The following is a 19,944-nucleotide window of genomic DNA, read 5'->3' as shown; positions in this document are numbered from 1 at the left end:
GGTTTTTTTCCCTTCCCAATACGCATGAATACTTCCCCCACAGACACCTTTTTTGGACTTCTTTCTGAATCTAAGATCATTAACATCCTAAAATAAACACGTGCATCTTTTCAACGTGCTTCTAATTTCTTTGTCCTAAGAGAGTGTGAAGCAATGTAGATACAGCTTCTGTAGCACTGTTGCTCACTGTAAGCTCTTCCATCTCTCCCTTCAGCATCAGTTATTTCTACCAGGAACATACATATATTTTCTGTTCCCCCTTATGGTTACTGCAGAAGCAGGACATTTTGATATCGTGGTTTTAAACTAGAAGTCAGGACGGGAAAGGGTGGAGTGAGTGGCGAGTTTGAGGTTTTAATCTGAATTAAAAGTGAAACTCCAAACACAGAAGCTTGGTAGGTAAAGAGAAGTGTTATAAAACCTATTTTGGATTTATGTTCTTCCACTTTTTAATGCTATTCTTTCTTCTTTGCTGTACTGTGTAATAGCAAAGAATATGGAAATTCATCTGCATTGACATTTATCAAAAGTTATGTAGGTTTGTGGAGTCCGAGTTTGTAGTGCAGATATTTTTACTATTTCTTTCCCCTCATAAACCACTTAGATCAGTTTAGGCATGTTTTAGCGCTGGTGGAATGTTGTGGGCCAGAGTTTCTACCTTCTGTTTCTGTTCTCAAATCATATGCTAAATTTTCCATTACTGTAGTTTTTAATGAAATAGTTGCTTTCATGTTTACTTTGTTTGTACAATTTGCTTGCAGTGCTTAAACGTTACCCAGCTGTTACGGTACTATGGTCTGGAAACCAGCTCTCCAATATCTCCTGAATTGTTTGTATACATGTGTCCTGCTTTGCTATACCAGATTGAGAGAAGGCTTTGTATTGTACATTATGATGAGCTCGAAGATTTCATGAAAAGTAAAAACGCATCAATTGAGAATAAAGATAAAACTGGTGCATCAGGTAGGTGTGTAACGTCTAAAGCCTTCAAAATTATTTTGCATTGTCAATATTAACTTCAAAACTTGAAATGTCATACAACTTAACATTTACTTTAAAGGAATGGTTGATCTTTAGCATATTTATTAGAAGAAATTTGAGACGGCATGCTCCCTTAGTCAGGAGGCATAGCATCCTGTTTGGTGGTGTAACAGCTTCTCCTAAGTAACCATGGCTCAGGGAGGCATGCCTTTCTTACTTGTACCTTTTTATCCTTTTTCATTATTTTCACTTTTATGTTTGATTATTTTTATTTCTTTTTTCACCTTCTTTCACTGAGGCCTAACATCCTATCATTGGGTCTATGGCCCAGGCATTTTGGCCTGGATTCTTCCCACATATCTTTAGATGTTAGACTTTCTTGTAGTAGGAACACTGGCAAGGTACAGAATTCTTGGAGATAAAATGACCTCTAGGGATGAGCAAGTCTACCCACACTTTGGGTTATTTTCATCATTTAAAATGTTTTATGTCTTTTTCTTTTACTGTGACTGAGGTGGCCCATATGTTTATCTCTAAGTTGGAAAGTTTCAGTGTTACTTTGGCACAAATTTTCTTAATAAATTTGACCTGGATCTATTCATTCAGGAATAGAGAACAGCACCTTCATCACAGTTAATTCGCTGGAAGATATGATTTCAGGTGTTACCATTTTTATAGTCTAGCAATAATGCAAATTTGTAGAATTGATATCCAGAATTTTTTGTGAACTTAAACATAAAGACTCTGGCAAGATACAAAAGCGCTTAAATTGCCATTTCTGACAACCCTTCCCTTTTCTGACTGCCAGTGTCAGTTATCCTATACTACTTCTCTCTTAAGCGTATGAGAAGTATTCAATCGAAATCCTCTGTTGGCAGTTTTAATTTTTTGTGTGTGTGCCTTAAGTAAAAATCAGTAGACTTTTTTTTATTCTTCTTACCATAGTTCTAAGCTAAAAATGTTTTTACTGCTGTTAAAGCGGTTACTTTAAGGGCAGCATTCATTGTTGTGATTTCATAACTGAGTATAGTTTTAAAATATATGTTTACTACTGCTCTCTTTCATAAATTATAATGGATCTGTTTAGCTGTGTTGAAATATTAAAAATCTAAAATGGGTACAATATCTTTGTTTTGAAAATAAAAATATTGTTAATTGTGAATATTGGTTAGTACATTGCTAGAAATAAAGCTTGAAGTAACCACATTCTCAAAGGTGTTAGTAACTGTTGGAAAGAATGCATTGCTGGTAAGCTTTCTTAACAATGCTGGAGTCATTAAAATAATTAGCTTGTTATATATAAGTCTTCTATAGTGACACAGCTGCTATCTTGTTAACTGTTCAAAGATTGCTGTAAACCAAATACACTGTGTGTTTTATATGGCAGCAGATTGTTTTGTGGGGTAGTCTACTGTAGTAAGACTTGACCCCTGCCTTATTACCAAGAGGATTTCTAGAGTAGCTCTAAGCATTTTCTGCCAATTAAAATGTTGAAACCACGTACAAAAGTGTCATGTTGCACATGCTTTGAATCAGTTTAATTAGAAAGTTTCTACAGATGAGTGCTTCTTTTTAAAATAATGCATTTTCTTTCTCTGTAATGAGTAAGGGAGTTGATATTAAATAACTCAGCTTGAAGACCTTTAACATTTTAAGAGACTTAATTTGCAAAATTAGTGAAGCTTGTTGTGAACATTTAACATGTTTCATGGCATCTGATATCTTGACTATAAATAACACATTTGCCAGCTAATTGTAAAAAATTGGGTTTTAACTTATTGATTTGGCTCTGAAAACAAACAGTAACATCTAAAACAGCTCAACTTGATTAGATAATGATAAATCATTCTTCATAAGAGTTTTCTGTATAGTGTTGTATTAACTACAGAGAGGCTTCAGTTGATGCAATAATCATTTTCCCTTCTATTAAGTAAGGAAGTGAATTGCAAAATAACAAATCTTAACTGGTATCTGTGGATTGTGGGAGCTGTAGGACAAATAAACCAACCTGGAAGTTGTAGGATTCTACTAAAATGAAAACGTGCGCTTACCTGACCTAATGTAAATATTTTTAGGTAGAAATATTTGTCAAAGTTAGGAGTATACAGACTTTTTTAAACACCAGCTTTCTGTGGTTTTCTTTAGTTTTAATTAAGGCTTTCAAAAAAACCCAAAATAAACCCATGCTGCTTCTATTCATTGATACTAACCTGTAAGGTTTTCATTAGTTCTGATAGTGCAGTTTTCTAAAGCAAAGTAATTTAATTAACTGGTGACCAAAAACTTACAAAGCTGTGCTGGGTTTTCTTACTGCGATTTACAGATAGTTCTGGAGCGTCTTCTGATGGGGGTTTTCAAGGGCTTGTACGTACAACTGAGCTTTCACGGGGTACCAATTGGAAGAGGTAGCATTGTTATCATTCAGGGCTCCTAAACAACTTGAAAGGTACACCCTACTAATAAAAGATAATCGGGCTAATAGAAGTGATACAAGTAAACAGTGAGCAATTTTTTTAAAGATGGAGATCAGTTAGAGCTGTTGATTAAAAGAATTTCAGATCAGATATATCTTGTAAATCTGCCTGTGCAGATGCCAGTGTTCCCTGGAGCTTACCATTCCCTAAACTCAGGAAGGCTTTGCTTCAGTGGAGCCTTTCTGTTAGCTTGCTTTCTTGTTAAAGCTTGCAAATAGCTAACCATTCTCAGCCTTCCAAGGAGCTGACTTTACTACTCTTTTAGTCTGTTTTAATTACAGAGAGCTGTCCAAATCTGATGCGAGCTGCTGTGTTTTGTTTGCTACCCACTGTCTGAACAGAGGTCCCTTACTGGAGAAATTGTTCAGTCACTAGCCTCTTGTTTTTTTCCACAGAAGTATTTTATAAGCCAGTGTATGATAACTTCACCTCATTGACCAAACTTTATACAGTATATCTAGAAGTGTTATACACCAGGATCTTTTATAACTTAAGGGCTCTTGCAGTGTTCATAATATTTCATATTAGTTACACTTCCGTAATATTTTAGTATCTTGAACACTACAGTTGAATGAAATCCTTCAATAAAACTGTGTATCACAGTTTTGTCATAAGTCTTCCTTAGTAGTCCTTTTACATGAGGAGTGTTTGTACATCTATGTAACTGTGGGGTCATGCAGAGCTTTTATATATAATAGATTTTTTTGTCTTTGACTAGACAGCAACCTTTTGCTGACAGTTTTGGTTCCATACCATTTTTTAAGAGTTTAAACAGAGACAGAAGCTGACAACCAAGATCTGAGAGTTGCACAGATTCCACATTCTAATTCTCATGTGCCTCATCTTAATCATGGTGCCCTGTTTAGATACTGTATCATTCGTAACAGTATGTAAGCCCTTCAGAGATGCGTTTGCTAAAGCTGTGTGATGATATCTGAAACTTAAGCCAGTTTGCATAATCTCTTTTCCATTTTTCTCCATGTAAGGCTGTTGGTCATCTAACCTGGCATTTAACATCATAATGTTGTGTCATAACATCAAATGTGTCCAGACTGCAGATCCAAATGTCCTGCCAAATGGCTGTGTAATTTTTATTTGGACTACTTGTGTGTGCACACATGATTCAGTATTGAATTACAAGTCCATATATGCTGTTTCTTTCAGCAGAGCCTGTTAATCCAAAGTACGTGATGGGAGTGCTCAGGGGATGAATCAGGGCTGTGCGGTGGCAGTATTTTGGTTGGCAGGTCATGCTCCCACTCTAGACCTACTTTTGTATTCCCATTTTCCAACCTCTGTTTTTTAGTTCCTCATCTGATGGTAGTCTTTATCTTTTCACCAACTCTCTCTTTTCCTCTCAGTATCAATGTGCATTTCAGTGTATGCTGCATACTTTCTGAAACTTTTTCCAAACAGTTTCTCCTGGTGGATATGCTCTTGTACCCTTTGCATTTGAATAGGATTATTTCCTTTTCTGCACTATGGTGAAATAACAGACTTTGTAAGAAGGAATATCCCTAAATAAAATTTAAAACAGCATTTTGGTGTTGAACTAGACCAGGCCTGCAGCAGCCACGGTTCTAGTGGCAAAGTCTTGTCAAATCTGATCTGTAGCATTTTTGGTATAGATAGAATTCTTGGGACATTTGACTGCTAAATTATAAAATTCATTGAGCAGCTACAACATACTGATTTCTCCTCTCTTCTCCTCTCCCCCCATTTCCAAGGATGTTTTCCCCCACTTGACCAAAAATGTGTGGACCTTCACAGATGTAAGGAAAGTCAGATCACGTAGCAAAGTATGGAAATGCTAATGATTTTAAATCAGGAGTTGATACCTTTCGTGAAAGTTGGCAAACTTTGTAGAGATTTTTGGTTAAGAATGAAGCTAGCAAAAAAACCTGGAAAATCCTGAAGCATTTAGGCTAAAATTTAAAATAGATAAATAAAAAAAAAAGAGTCCAGATTGAGGAAATCATACGCATGAGAGATCTCAGCAAACAGTTAATGTTTGTAAAACAGGAGCACCAACTATTCCTGTCTTTGGGACTGTGAAACTTTTGAACTGTATTCTTGGAATTAAATCATTTTTACTTAGTGTTCTTTGAAGTTTCTCTAATGGGAAAAAACAAGAGAAGTGATAGAGAAACAAAGAGAGAGAGGGGGGGGGGAAAAATCCAACAGTTTTTAATTCTTAGCCTTACTGATGACTTGAAAAAGTAGAAGAAAAAATATTTTATTAGAGATGCTGACTGCAAACAGCCATGCTTCTTTGCTTATAGGATCTATTTCTTGTGCAATTCCTCCTTTCATGTGTCATACAGAAATTTGCTCATCTTCCAAAATCAACAGTATTATGTTGAGTGTACCATATCCCATTATTAATTTTTTCTTCTAATGACAACAATAAAGGTTCTCAGAAAAAATATATACTGCTTTTTGTTGGTAACAAGTTGCTTTTCAGCTCTTCAAGCTCTTGATGTAGCATTTGATTTTAAAGTTCCGCTGTCAAAAGTTGAGTCTTTCTTACTTCTCATAAATAAAATGTATGTTTCAGGTGAAATGAATGGTGCCTAACTGAACATGTTGCTTCTAACAAAGGAGGAGAAAATATTCATTCCAGTTAAATTTTGCATCTGAATTGTGTTAAAAACAAATGTTAAATACGACTTAGTGCTCGTAGAGCCCTAGTAAGTTAAGTAGCGGAGATGGTTTTGTTCCAGCATCAAATCTTTTCCTTTTTGTGTTTCATTAAGGGCTACAGAGCTAAGCCTAGAATTTACAGTCAAGAAGAATTGCTGGGCTCTTTTTAGCTGATTGTCGTCTGCTGTCTTTCACTATATTATACTGTACTCTGAATAAGCCAATGTATTTTTGACTGTGGACTTCAGTACTGCCTTCATATTTTTCATCATATTTTCGCACAACTTGGGTTAAAGGAAAGTCACCTTCTTAAGAGATAGTTGAAAGTCATTAATAAGTCAGTAAAAGTTTTGTAAGTATTATTCTGATAACCTTTCTGTATTCATTTTCTTCCCACAGCCTGGTTTTGTGGTATCATCTCTATCACCGTCATTAGCCTGCTTTCCTTGCTAGGTGTGATCTTGGTTCCCATCATTAACCAATGGTGCTTCAAATTTCTTCTAACTTTCTTGGTAGCTCTGGCTGTAGGAACAATGAGTGGAGATGCACTACTCCATCTGTTGCCACATGTAAGTATTGCTTCCTTTTATTCTTAATTGTAACTGAAGATAGACTTTTCAAAGAATTGTTTGACAAGTATCAACAAATAAATGTTTGTTTAGCAGATGTAGATTGACTTGACTATGAGGAAAATCCTGAAACAGTGTTTGATATTTTCTGTTAACAAAAAGAAAGGAAATGTGTGTTTCTTTAAAAAAAAAAATTAAAAAAAAATAGTTCTGTATTCATAGTTTTCTGTCACAGTATTCTAAACCATCTAATGAGACTAACAAGACTACTTTAAATTTAGCAGTATTACTGTCTCTTACTGGTACTTGTGTATCAGTAAGACCTAAAAGTATTTCAGGGGGATTAACCTTCCTGGTTACTAGCTTTTGGGGAGGAAGTAACCTCTAAAGCAAGAAATTGTCCAAGTTCCTGGGAGGGTAAGCAGTTTTTAATTTGGGATAGTATACTGTAATTCTTAGAAGGGGAAATGTCTTCTAAATTTTGATACCTTAATTTTTTTAGCAAAAGGACTAATGTTTACATGTTTTCTTTGTAAATTTTAATACAAATTTTTGGTCATGTAGTTTTTCTGAAAGTTTGTATTTCAGATCGGAATTAAGGTTGTAATTGACTGTAATAGTTAAAAAAAATCATGAGGTTTGGTTGCTAATGGGAGTGTAGGAATGGTAATTCCTTGTGACATTTCTGAGTGTTATCTCATTATCTTCAGTATTGTGACAGAAAAAAGCTGAAGCTAGATTATCTCCCACTCTCCCCCTAAAAATTTCCCAGAGGAATTTTTTTTTTATTATTGATTAGGGTAATGAATAGCTGTGGTAAAATGTGTTTCTGTAAAAAAAAAAAAAAATTAAAAAAAAAATTCCACAACCCAACTATTCTTTTTATGTTACTTTTCTGGCAAGGTTACATATTTTGTCATCTAAGCTCAGAGCCATGTCAGTCTCCTGATTGCACCAGGTCATGCTGCATTATTATTTTCTCTCCTAATAGTCACATGGAGGCCACAACCACAGTCACCACCATGGCCAAGGTCATGTTCATGAACACAGGCGTTCTCATCGACATGCCCACGGACATGGAGTACAGGCTGAAGGCTTTCTAGAAGAAAATGATCCAGTGCTGAAAGGTCTTGTGGCACTCGGAGGCATTTATGTTTTGTTCATCATTGAACACTGTATAAGAATGTACAAGCATTACAATAAACAGAAGGTATGCACTAAAATTCCATGCTATTTTAAAATATATTACCCGAAGTTATCTTCTAAGCATTGAGGAATTGTCTCAATGAGTATGATGAGTCATTATTCTGTGAATGTGAACAGGTGCAGCTAATCTGCATTCTATTCGATTTTATGTGAGGAAACCCTTTTCTAGAAGAGGTTGCTTTTTTTAACAAGGTAATTTTTGAAGACAGAGTAGAAATCTGATGGGGGAGGTTGCAGCTTTTTGGCCAGATATATTTAGAGGTAGATCTAAGTAGAAGAGATTACAGCCCTTTTTCTAAAGGGGTGTGATTTTTTTTTTTTTTTTTTTTTTTTTTTTTTTTTTTTTTTTTTTTCTTTCAAAAAATATGAAAGGCAGTATGTAAGAAAGAACTGGTAATAGAGCCAGACAATTGTCAGACAATTTACAAGAAATTTAACTGTATACTATTAACTGACAACGCCAATGTAACACAGGTATTCAGTTTTTCCACATGAGAAAATGCTGAAATTTGCAGACCTCCCACTTTCTATAAATTGCTGGTCAAACTTTAGCTTGTTTCCCTGAAAATGATTGGATGTTTAGGGCTGGGAGGATGCTGTTTTCATGATGGTGGTATAAAAGGAGAGTGAGTATACCTCAGGGGGAATGTGATACTGGCTAGAAATTCAAGCCACCGAAGAGACGTATATTTTGAACAGTAATTGTAAATACTACTTTTAACTTTTGCCTCTATCATTCAACTTTAGGGAGAAAATTACTTTGGTGAAACTGCAATTGCTTCTCCCAAAATGAGTGTGGAAAATTTTAAACTTCTCTGTTTCCACATCAGACTTGCTGCCTCAGCAGGACAGGCAGCAAAAGATTTTCTGTGTTGGAAGATGCATATCTTAGATCTTCTGATAAAGAGATACAAGCTGTCACAATGGGCATCTATTATTTGAGATTAATTAAATAATTAAATCCCTTAGGTTGCTTTGGCAAATCTATGATCTGAGTTGTATGGGCTGCAGATAAGGAAAGCAGCAAGCTTTTCTCTAAAGGAAAATACAACAAAGTTGTAGGACTATAAAAAAGTCAAAGTTGAACCAAATAGAGGAGCTGTTCTTGCGGCATGCTTGCTTTCGTGAACAAAAGACGCAAATATAATAAATCTGCATACTGTGCTTCTGGGCTGTTAGAGCAATCCTTGTCATTATGTACTCTGTTATTGAAGTGAAGTTTTGTCTGTGTGTGCATGTGTTTGTGGGTGAGTGACATTCTGTGGTAGGTAGCTAAGAATTTCTACTGGGATAGATATCGTTGCTGAGCCTTAAAAAGATTAATATACTGCAGTCACATACTTCTCTTAGACATATTAAGAGAGAATAACTTTTGAAGAGATTTTTGGACAACATTTCAGTTTCTTTATTTCCATCGATGTTTTTACAAACCAGATGTTATCTGTTTCCTGTTAGAGTAAGCAGAAATGGTGCAAGAAAAAACAGACCGAAGAATCACCAATTGGAAGGAAACTTTCCGATCACAAATTAAATAATAGACCAGATGCTGACTGGCTTCAACTCAAACCCCTTGCAGGTAGGTATTTATTTTCAGTTTTCTCAGATTATGAGATTCAAAGTAACGGCATGTAACTTATGGCATGGAGCATGTAACCTCTTGTAGAGTTTTGCTGCTATTATGCAAATCATTGTTAATAAGACTTAATAGGCATTCTCTATTAAGTCTTTTTTTAATTTTTTTTTTTCCTAGATCTGAGAACACTCTTGAACACTTCCTAATATGCCATACAAATGGTTCTCAGACTTCTGAAGCGTTCAGGCTTTGGGTGGCTGTGGTTCTTTGGGGTTTTTTTCATTTGTTTGTTTTGGGGGTGTTTTTTGATTAAGCTGTGCCCAACTAGTTCAGCCCTGGCAAAAATTGGATCAAAAATGAACACACACAACCTGAAAGAGGATATCTGTTTCACTTTGAAGATTCCAGCCTCTGATCAATTACAGTTTGGCTGAGAAGGCTAAACAAAATTAGTTTCATAAATACAATTAAGTATCCTGAATATTCCTCAACCCACTGTTCCTTCATGACGGTCTAAATGCTCCTGCAGTATGTACCCAGAAGGAATGCCGTAGAACCCTCCTCGAAGGGCTGAGGGAAGGGGAAGGGCTTTGCTTCAAAGCCTTCCCCTTCTGTTGCCTGCACGGCTGCTGAATTAAATTTGTTGAGGAAGAATCCATATTTATACCAGTGCCATTTTGTCAATTTGAATGGTTCGTAGAAGGGAGAGTTAGGACTGTAGCCTTCTCCACTCAAACAACTTAAAATGGGATTTGGGACATTGACACAGAACATAGAGAGACTTTCAGCTGTGAGGATGGTGGTACATATATTTGAAATGTCTTCATTTCCTTTTAATGGGCAATCAGAGGAATTTTGCTTCTAATAACATGGAGTACGTACTGGTTTTATAACACTGCTCCTCTGAAAGTGCACTCCGCTGATCAGTAAATCATTCGTACTACAGGCACTGGAAGCCCATGATGAATTTGAATTTTGAACTGCAGTGCCACTACCACTGACCTGGATGGCCATTCCATTTCTTTTTAAACAGCTTCCAAATGCTGTTTAAGACCCTGTTTATCTAGAACTCTTTGTCTGCTGCTTAGGTACTCTGTGCCTGTTTTTTTTTTTAATTCCACTTAATGTTTGCTTATTTTTGACTCTGAAATATTTTTGTGGAATTATTGTGAGCTGATAACTTCATTGTCCAGACTACTTTTTTTCTACAATTTGGTTTTGTTTCCTGGAGCATAGATTGCCAGTTTCATTCATTTATTAATACTTCATAAATATTAGTAGACTTAAAATTCATGCATGTATGCCTTCTGCATTGTTTTCACTTTTTGTTTCTTTGTAAAAATGGCTTTGATTGCTAGTAGGGTAATGAGCTACACTGAAGGAGCTCACTGGATGGCACAAGTCTCTCACACAAAGATGCATGCAATACAGAATGTATTTAAAGATCTGTTGTGTCAGTGGCAGATCCTGATATGCTTCAGCGATGGCTCCGTTGTGACCTGTATGGGCATGCGTAGAGAGTAGCCAGTATAAGGTTTCCTGAGCCATTCAGATGCCATCTACTGCATGTAAGACGTTATTATCATTCTGGCAACTGTCCTTTTCCAATGTTGAACCATAAACTTTGTCAGTAGCAAAATTACAGATACAAGCCTAGGTGCTGTTGCCTTGTAGTGGAGACTTTTGTATGCTGTATGTGCAAATTAGTGAAAAAATGGGGCAGTGAGAGATTCAGTTTTTTGGCTGGATGTTGACAACAAAGTTACCAGATTGGGATGTATCAAAATACCTTTTTTGCTTTTGCAGAGCAAAATTAAATTCTTAGCTCAGTAATGTAGTAGTTGCTGGTGGTATTTTAAATGAGAATTAATGCAGTGTCTCTCCCAACTGGCTTCAATGTAGGAGCAGACGACTCCGTTTTATCTGAAGATCGACTCAATGAAACTGAACTAACTGATTTAGATGGCCAGCTGGAATCCCCTCCCAAAAACTTCTTGTCTGTAGAAGAGGACAACAATATGCACCATTCTCACAACGATGTCTCACGTGCCGCTCAAGAGCACGATCTTCATGATTCAGAGTATGACAGCCACGGCGAAGATAAAATGATAGCTAGAAAACACAGTCACCACTGGCATCACAAACATTCCCATCATTCCCATGGCCACTGTCATTCTGGAAAAGACCTGAAAGATACTGGGATAGCTAATATTGCCTGGATGGTAATTATGGGTGATGGCATTCACAACTTCAGTGATGGCTTAGCAATCGGTAAGCAGGAGCATTGAGTATTTCTCAACAGTTTCTTCTTGCCTTTAGTCACTCTGGTAATATTTTTACTTCTCAGTGATGACAGGTAAGGCTTCCAGTTAGCTCCTGTGGTTACCAGCATTGTTTATTCTGCTTCAGAGCAGAAATTAAAAGGCTATCAATTGTAATAGTCTTCCCATTGTTAATATTCTGTGACTATTTCCACCAAGATTTTGTATTGATAGTAGCAATCTACCAAATAAAGATAGGTGCAGACACACCTCCTTATGAATTATGGAGCACATGTAATGCACGTTTGTTGTTTGGGTCTTAGTATTTGCCTTTGAATAATGAATAAGTGCCCGTCAGCCTTATTTATATTTATTTATAATAATAATACTATTTCTGTTGTTATTAATACATATAATTATACAGTACTTGTAAATTATAAATGTACTATAAGGTTACTAAGGTAGTAAAAAAAAAAGTACTGCTTAAGTAATTTCCTTTTTGTTCGAGCAAACTATGTTTTTGGCTTCTGGTCAGTATAGATTTATCTCTAGCCAAATGTAGAAGAAATTGAAGCACGAAACAGATTTTATTAGATTTATTAAATCAACTTTGATTCGCATAAACCTCTAAATGTGATTTGAACTGTAAAACACATTAATTTGAATATGTGTCATACAAGTCAGAATGATGGTGAGAGTACTGAAGTGCATACTTTTAATTTTTTACTAAGTTAGCTACTAAGACTACACAGGGTTCTAAACTACTAGCAGAAGGAACATATACCCATTTTGAAGACTGGGGGGTCTGGAGTTAACAGTGGCATCTACTACAGTTTCTACACTTCCTCCAAACAATTTCTAAAGCAACTAAACTCCATAGAAATTAACTTTTTGCTTCATTTTCACATTAAACAGGTAAGACATTTAGACAGTGGCTTCTAAGGCCAAAAAGGATCACTACGCCATCTGTTGACAACTTCACTGTATTGAAACTCCACTTATAAATATTTCTGTGTCGAGCCCAAACGGCTGATTATTTGGTAAAATGTAGATTTTATAAAAGCATGTTCATCTTTTTAATGTATCAAGTTATGAGGAATCCAGAGGAAAGTTAAATTTCCCCTCTGTCTTCAGATCGTGCATTCTCCTTCTCCTGTATTTTGCCTGGTTTGACTGCTCACTGCAGGCTCTTCTTGAGCCTTGGCTACAGTACAGAAATTTAATACTAGTTTTCTCATCTCAGAATTATTTAAGATATGAATTTAAGGTTGGTTGATTGATTGAAATTATCTTACACAAAAATTACCAAAAGAGGTTTATGCCAGTGTTTTTCTCATTATTATTTTCCAGGACTGGCTTATTAATGTTGCTGATAGGTGCTCTACAAATAAGCATAAAGAAAATAGAGAGGTTATGGGTTAAGCATCAGTTTGGATTTCCAACCTGGAAAGGACAGAGATAGACTGTTGCTCATGTGCATTCTTAATTGTCCTGATATACTTGAGAGTTCCTAAAAATATAGAAGTGGTGCTATTTATTAGCTTGTTGCCTTTACGTCTCTGTTTTGCTCAGGTGTGTTCTCCTCTCCCAGGATTTGTCTTTCATCTAAACTGAGTAATAAAGTATGCCGTGGTAACGCACACCCAGGATACTGCCAGTATTTTCAGTTTATATACAGACAGGACACAGATATCATGAAAAAATATTAGCGCGTGCATTCTAACAGAAGGGTGTCGTCTCTGGAAAGTTTGTTGATTAAATTTTCTGACTTGAAAATCATAAAATATCATTCAATTCTTTTTTTTTTCTTTTTTTTTTTTTTTTCTTTTCCTAGGAGCAGCTTTTAGTGCTGGACTGACAGGAGGAATTAGTACATCAATAGCAGTATTTTGTCATGAGCTTCCCCATGAATTAGGTAACTAGTTCTATAAACTCACTGTGTTCAGTCTTTTCATCTGTACAAAATATTTATCTAAAAGCTGTTGCGATAGTCATCCTGATAAGCATAAAGTAATGCACATGCTGCAAGGGTGACCAGAATTTCAGAGAGTAATGGAACAAAATTGCTTCAGAGTACATAATGAGAATACTAATACAGGACTATATTGGCATGTATCTAGTTACAGCAGTTCTGTGCAGGTTTTCGAACACATTTTTAAAATGTTCCGAGGAGCATACAGTTTACATTTTGGTGTTATACCCCTACATTTTATAGAGATAGTTTCACACTACTCTGTGTGGCATTGTCTTACGCAATATTAAGTTACATGAGTAAACAGAAGTTTACATAAGTAAAAATCATTGTGGAGATCTTTGGAAGATGCTTTGTACCAATTGTTGCTGAGTCCAGTAGATGCCGATGACTACTTAGGGTAAAGCCTGTAGGCATTGTTGCCAGTGCCACTGATTCTTTCCCCCTAATTGAAGCATTTCTTCTTGGGGTTAACTAACCATGTTGAAACCTGTTGTGTCTTCCTGTGAGCTGTAAGGCACATTGCATGAAATTTTAGTGCACCCTGAAGTTGTCTTCTGTGCCAGTAATGTGAAATTGTGCTAGATTAAACTGTGTATGTACTCACAGCTTGCTTACTTGATGAGCTGCTAGCTCTGAATGATCAAAAGTAAGGTAAAACAAGTTCTTCAAAAACCCTCAGAGGTGATGAGTGAAAGCATTTTATATAGACAGATACTAAGCATAAGGTAAATAATGGGCACAGATGAGAAATCATAGAGCAGATGCCCATGGTTTGACAATGATGCTATACAGTTGTTAGTTGTGAACCTGTTGCAGTATATAAAGGATGGCAGTATATATTGGTGCGCTTATAACTTGCTAGGTTAACATGATTTAACCTTGTGTAAGAAGTGAATAGTTCACTGTTCATGTTTTTTGTTTTGATTCTGGATTGAGCAATTAATTAAGCATATCTGACATGAGAATATTATATTAATTACCCTCGTGACTGCATATCATCTTCCACTCCTCATATTCACAAGAGTTTAGTTTGAAGGGAGTTAAAATACCAGAGCTGATTACAAGATGAAAATTTAGATCTTTACAGAACATCTACCTCTATCAGTAATTCTAGCAGAGCTGTCCTGAATTCAAAATAGAACAGGCTAACCTGGCATGTCTTAAACGAGAAAACTGATTCAGTATGGATGTGAAGTCATTCTTGCCAAATGTAACTCCTCCTTTGCCTAGTGCTATATTTCTTGAAGTTATTGTCACCTTCTGTGGGGACTGATGCCTGGTTATCATTCTCTTGAACTTGGAGAATGAGGTGTATGTATATGGCTAAGAGGAATTTTCACAGGTATTGATCAAAACCAAGCGGTTTATGTTTTTATGTGCCATGAAGAACATTGGTGAGATAAAGACAAGTCTGTATGCACAGATGTATTCTCTGTGGGAGGACCAGATCTAGACTCCTCCATTTACCTTTAACCATTAATCACTATTACCTTTGTGACAATTGCCATGATGAATAGGCACCTTTAAATCATATTTTACTCAAGGGATTGCTGCACATAAATACAGCTCTTGTGAGACTTGTCACACCCTGTTGCCCAGTCTTCCTTTGAGTGTCTGTAGCAGCATTTTTACTTTGGCAGTGCCTTGGATTGGTGTGGTAGTAAATGCAGGCTAATTTCTCTACTTACTCTCCCAAGAAGCACTGGTACTAAACCCCTGTGTTCTGTCTCCATTTTAGGTGACTTTGCTGTGCTGCTTAAAGCCGGTATGACAGTAAAGCAAGCGATTGTGTACAACCTCCTGTCTGCCATGATGGCTTACGTGGGGATGCTGATAGGCACGGCGGTGGGACAGTACGCTAATAACATCACGTTGTGGATCTTCGCTATCACTGCAGGCATGTTCCTCTATGTGGCACTGGTGGACATGGTAAGATTGTTACGGTTCTCTGACATTTTTGCATTCCATGCATAAAACCTAGGATTTGAAATGGCTTCTATGACAGAACGTTTTTTGTGATAACATGTAATTAAAATATCTGTAGGCAGTAGATGGCTGTTTCTGTTGTCCTGATTTTTAAAATGTTACAGATACTTTGAGAGATGTAGTGAAGTTCTAGAGTTGCTTGCCCATTTGGGTTTCTGCTACTGAAGTCTGACTCCTGTTAAAATACAAAAACTGCAGGGGGGCTGGGGAAGACACTCTCATTTCCCACTAATAAACTACTAAAAATAATAACTTCCCACAGATAAAAATAGGATGATTCTCTGGTTCATCCACTGGAGTGTCATCCACAGACACTGGAGTTCAATCCAGTATTTAGAATTGTTCTTCCCTAAAATTTAATCTTCATCCAGTATTTAGAATTGTTCTTCCCTAAAATTTAATCTTCATATATTTGATTCTGGAAAGCTTAGTCTGAATCTTTAAGATGAGCAACTGGTAACACATAGCTCTTGTGGTGATTAGAATTTTTAAAAGTTACCTGGTGGAAAAACGCTGCTGCTCCAAGAGCATATAGGTGCATTATATTTAGTTTGTGTACCCCATAGATCCAGATTCTTCAGGCAGGAATGCACACGTCGTATCAGTCCATATTCAATCCTTACTTGTCTCCTAATCACCTTCAGAGCTGCATTTAAATAAGCCAATTTTCTCAATTCTTGTCTATTCCAAGCCCAATGATGGTGAGATCCGTTTTAATTTTGGGGGTATTTTCTAATGCTCTTTCTGCTTTACTATAGAGAAAAAAAATGCATCACTTCCCTGGATTTTAAGGACAGATCTCATGTAAATTATTAACCAGTTAGGCTAGAAACTCCAACCTAGTTGTAGCTTTAATTCATAAGGGTGCAGACAACTTTTTGTGGAAAGGCTCCCTGGATTTCCATTGCTTCATTCACAAACTACTCTCTCCTAGTACAGACAGTACAGTACAGCTGTTATCTTTCTCCTTAAACAGACTAAGTAGCCATCTACCTATTATCAGTAGATTGCTGCTTGGATCACCTGATGTGGCTACATACTGCTTATAGAAAAATATTTAAATTTACCTGGAGCTCTGGCTTTGAGTGATGTTCTGGTAGAGATTTTGTTTAACCTTGTGGGATCTCCATAGAGGCTTGGGTATACTGGAATGGGGATCAGCTTGTTTGAGTTATCAGTTGTGGGTAAAATGGAGTATTTGACTGTTCTGAAGTATTTTAAACCATGCATTTTCCTCAACTTTCCAGATTTCTTCCAAGATTTGTTGCCATATCTAGTAGCTCTGTTAGCCTACACTGCTAGTTCTGGTCTCCTGCATACATTTGTGCCGAGTATCCTGTTTTCAAACCACATTTTTTAGCAGCTTCCTCAAAAGTTAATTGGTGCAGGAGTGAAACGTGTGTTTGACTCTCACTGTCTGACTTGTCAAAGCAAGCAGTTATCTGTCAGTTACTTTTAGCCACAGACACAGACTTCGGGTTTCCGCAATTCTCGTGGAAACAGCATCACATCTTTGTCAGATCTCCGCCTGTGAGGCTGTCAGATGGCCGCTCTGGTGTGGGCTGATTGTATTATTTCCCTAGTGCTACCTAAAGCAGCTGTCATTATGAAGATCCCTCTCCCCTTCGCTGCCGTGGTCAATAGTTGCCAGTTCCTAGCCATGGCTGCTCAGTCTAGTTTCTCAGCCTCAGTGGTATCATTGAAGCAGCAGTGAGAACCTCTGAAAGCGAGGGTTTGGTTTCTGCTGGATTTTCTGTTATCAGCAGAAGCTGTCTTGGCTGTTCTGCCCTCTAGCAGATTTACCTCCGCAGTTATTTCTGCGTTCAGCACTACTGCCACGTTGGTGCTTAAAAAGCCAAGTGTCAGTGGGGCTTCCAGCTTGCTTCTAGGTGGCATCCTCCACATCTGAGAACTTTCTCTTAAACTCACCTTTGGTTCTAAAGATCCCATGTTAGTCCCATTAGTAGTCATTGAATGGGGGCTTGAGCACAGGTCAAGGCAGGACACAGTGGCGGAGGCTGTTCCTGTGACCTTCATCTCACTCAGTCCGGCTTGCCATTAGGTCCTTTAGGACTAGGACTCATGGAAGCCAAGCACTTGCCATCACACCATGAGGTATTTCACTTCTTCTTGGAGACTCAAATTTGTGAACACAATATAGTGATGAAGTCGTACTAATCTATGAGAAGGTAAGGAAGTCCTTTTCAGGGCTTGCTGAATAGAGTGTCTGTGTAGTTGAGCATGATCCTTCAGGCATCTTTAGATGTTCTACAGTAGCCTGTAATTAATGAAATATCACTTGCTTTTAAGTCCTGTGGCTGATACTTACTTCCTGTACTTATTTTGACTGAAGACATCATGCTTAAAGGAAAGCAGTATTTTCAATCTTTTATTCATTTTCCTCAGTCATCATAGTAGCAACCAAATAGTCAAAGCTCAATGGTCTGACTAAGCAAGAGGAGAAAAGGTTCTGCAAGACACACTTGAAACTGTACCAGATTTTTGTCTTGATGTTTCCATAATCTGCCTCCCTCTCAAAAACCTTGTTATTTGACACCAAGTAAGAACAGATTTTGATCCCTCCCTAGTATGACAGAGGTTCACCTAGGTTCAGTTTTCTATCCATTCCTTATACCAGCCCATTAAGAATGGACCTTTTGGTATTTTTGCATCCAGTTGTCCTGAAGCTTGTCTAACTATGTGTTTTCTAATGATAAGGATACTCCTCTCCAGTGGAACCTAGACTCAGGCCTTTCTAAATCCTTCTGGCTTTCCAGGATCTCTCGTGACATTTCATTTGGTGATAACTATCAATCAGAAGTGTAATCATAATATCCTCCTTCCTGACACTGCTGTTTTGGTCTGAGTGGGTACACTGAATGTTCCTATATTTCTTCCCAGTCCAACTTGAAAATTTCATCTTACTGGAAAATAAATTGATCTGTTATATTTTTCATTCCTTATATCTCTAGGGCTGAAACTATAAGCTTTCAACATCAAGAGGGTATTTTTTTTTTTTTCTGTTGATGGGACCAGACTCTTTATATGGTCTCTGAAATTGGACACATCAATAGCTAATAAAGCAAAAAGTTTACTAATCTTTAGACATGCTATCAAAGCAGATAACTGACAGTGTTAAAGCCCATTATAGTAATACAAAGGTGAAGCCCTTTTTCTCATCCAGAACATGTTCCACCAGATCTCAGAAAGCATCTGTGGCTTCTCTGAAAAATGTCATCTTCATGCCTGCCAAGCTGCTGCCTGAAGTTGTGTTTCTACCTCCTTTAGCTACTGCAGCATTGCAGAGACATCAGAGTTGAAGCAGAATTGTGTAGAGCAGTTGGGCAGTACCTATTCAAATGAGGTAGTTCAAGGACATTTGCCGCCAGGTAAAAAGGAATATGCATGGGGTTCCTACAGTGCTAACGTTTGTGTGGACTGTATGGAAGGAGGGGTTTTTGCCAATAACAACTTCTTGCAGTGCAGAGCCTCCTTCCACCTTCCTCCTTCCCTCTCAGAGTCTTTCCAGGACCCTTTCTACACTGGGATTCTGCAGCTGAGGGAAGGCAGAGTGGCCCTGGCCTGCTCAGCCTGCCTACTCAGGCTCTGAATACAAGAAAGAGGAGCATGAGCACACCTCTTCAGATATGGTGACAGTAAAAATAAGCAAGTATCTTGAAGATGGTGATGGAGAGTGTGCCCATAGTACAGGTTACTGTTAAATAACCTATCTTAAAGGGGTCTTGTACTAGTTCCACACTTTGGGGACTATATGGCAGCTGTCACTATCTGTAGCTGACTTCCATTTCTACTCATCGTACTCTCCTTTTTCATGTCAGTGACCAGAAATTATGGAGACAGAGCACTGTGCTCTTTCTAGGTTTTGAAACAGACGCCAGAATATCCTTGGATTATTCTTAAGAGCATCTTTAGATTTGGAACAGCAGTATTATATCTCTGTAGACGTAGATCACAAAACTCGAATTACATGCAGATCTTCCATTCAAAAAACATGAAGGTGAGAATTGGAAGCAGTATTTCTAGCACAATTCTCTGATTAGGTTTTGTATTACTTGGTGAATACAACTCTGACTTATTAAAAAGAAAATTATTTTGCAACAAATCTTGCCTGCCAACATGAGACCTATATATCAGACTTCAGTAGGGTAAAGTCTGTGATTACTTTGTTTATGCTTAATGACTTAACGGTACTTTGTAATTTGGTGTAGTCCTTCCTGTTAAGCTGCCTGGTGTATTGTATAGGTGATAAAAATTT

At 37.2% G+C, this 19,944-nt stretch overlaps 1 protein-coding gene across 3 annotated transcripts in view; it reads left to right on the top strand.

The window, feature by feature from the left end:
- The window catches only part of SLC39A10 (solute carrier family 39 member 10), a 64,921-nt gene that overhangs the window by 40,679 nt on the left and 4,298 nt on the right, over positions 1-19,944 (top strand). For all 3 annotated transcript variants that reach the window (XM_026852192.1, XM_026852191.1, XM_026852193.1), the window contains exons 3-9: positions 762-963; positions 6,498-6,667; positions 7,659-7,877; positions 9,329-9,449; positions 11,349-11,717; positions 13,542-13,622; positions 15,421-15,611. In XM_026852192.1, the coding sequence (XP_026707993.1) occupies positions 762-963; positions 6,498-6,667; positions 7,659-7,877; positions 9,329-9,449; positions 11,349-11,717; positions 13,542-13,622; positions 15,421-15,611 (1,353 nt within the window). The remainder of the gene's footprint in view (positions 1-761; positions 964-6,497; positions 6,668-7,658; positions 7,878-9,328; positions 9,450-11,348; positions 11,718-13,541; positions 13,623-15,420; positions 15,612-19,944) is intronic.

The sequence above is a fragment of the Athene cunicularia genome (genome assembly GCF_003259725.1).
Source record: "Athene cunicularia isolate RWA chromosome 7 unlocalized genomic scaffold, athCun1 chr7_part1, whole genome shotgun sequence".
Taxonomy (NCBI): domain Eukaryota; kingdom Metazoa; phylum Chordata; class Aves; order Strigiformes; family Strigidae; genus Athene; species Athene cunicularia.
This window is presented reverse-complemented; position numbering and strand designations above follow the sequence as displayed.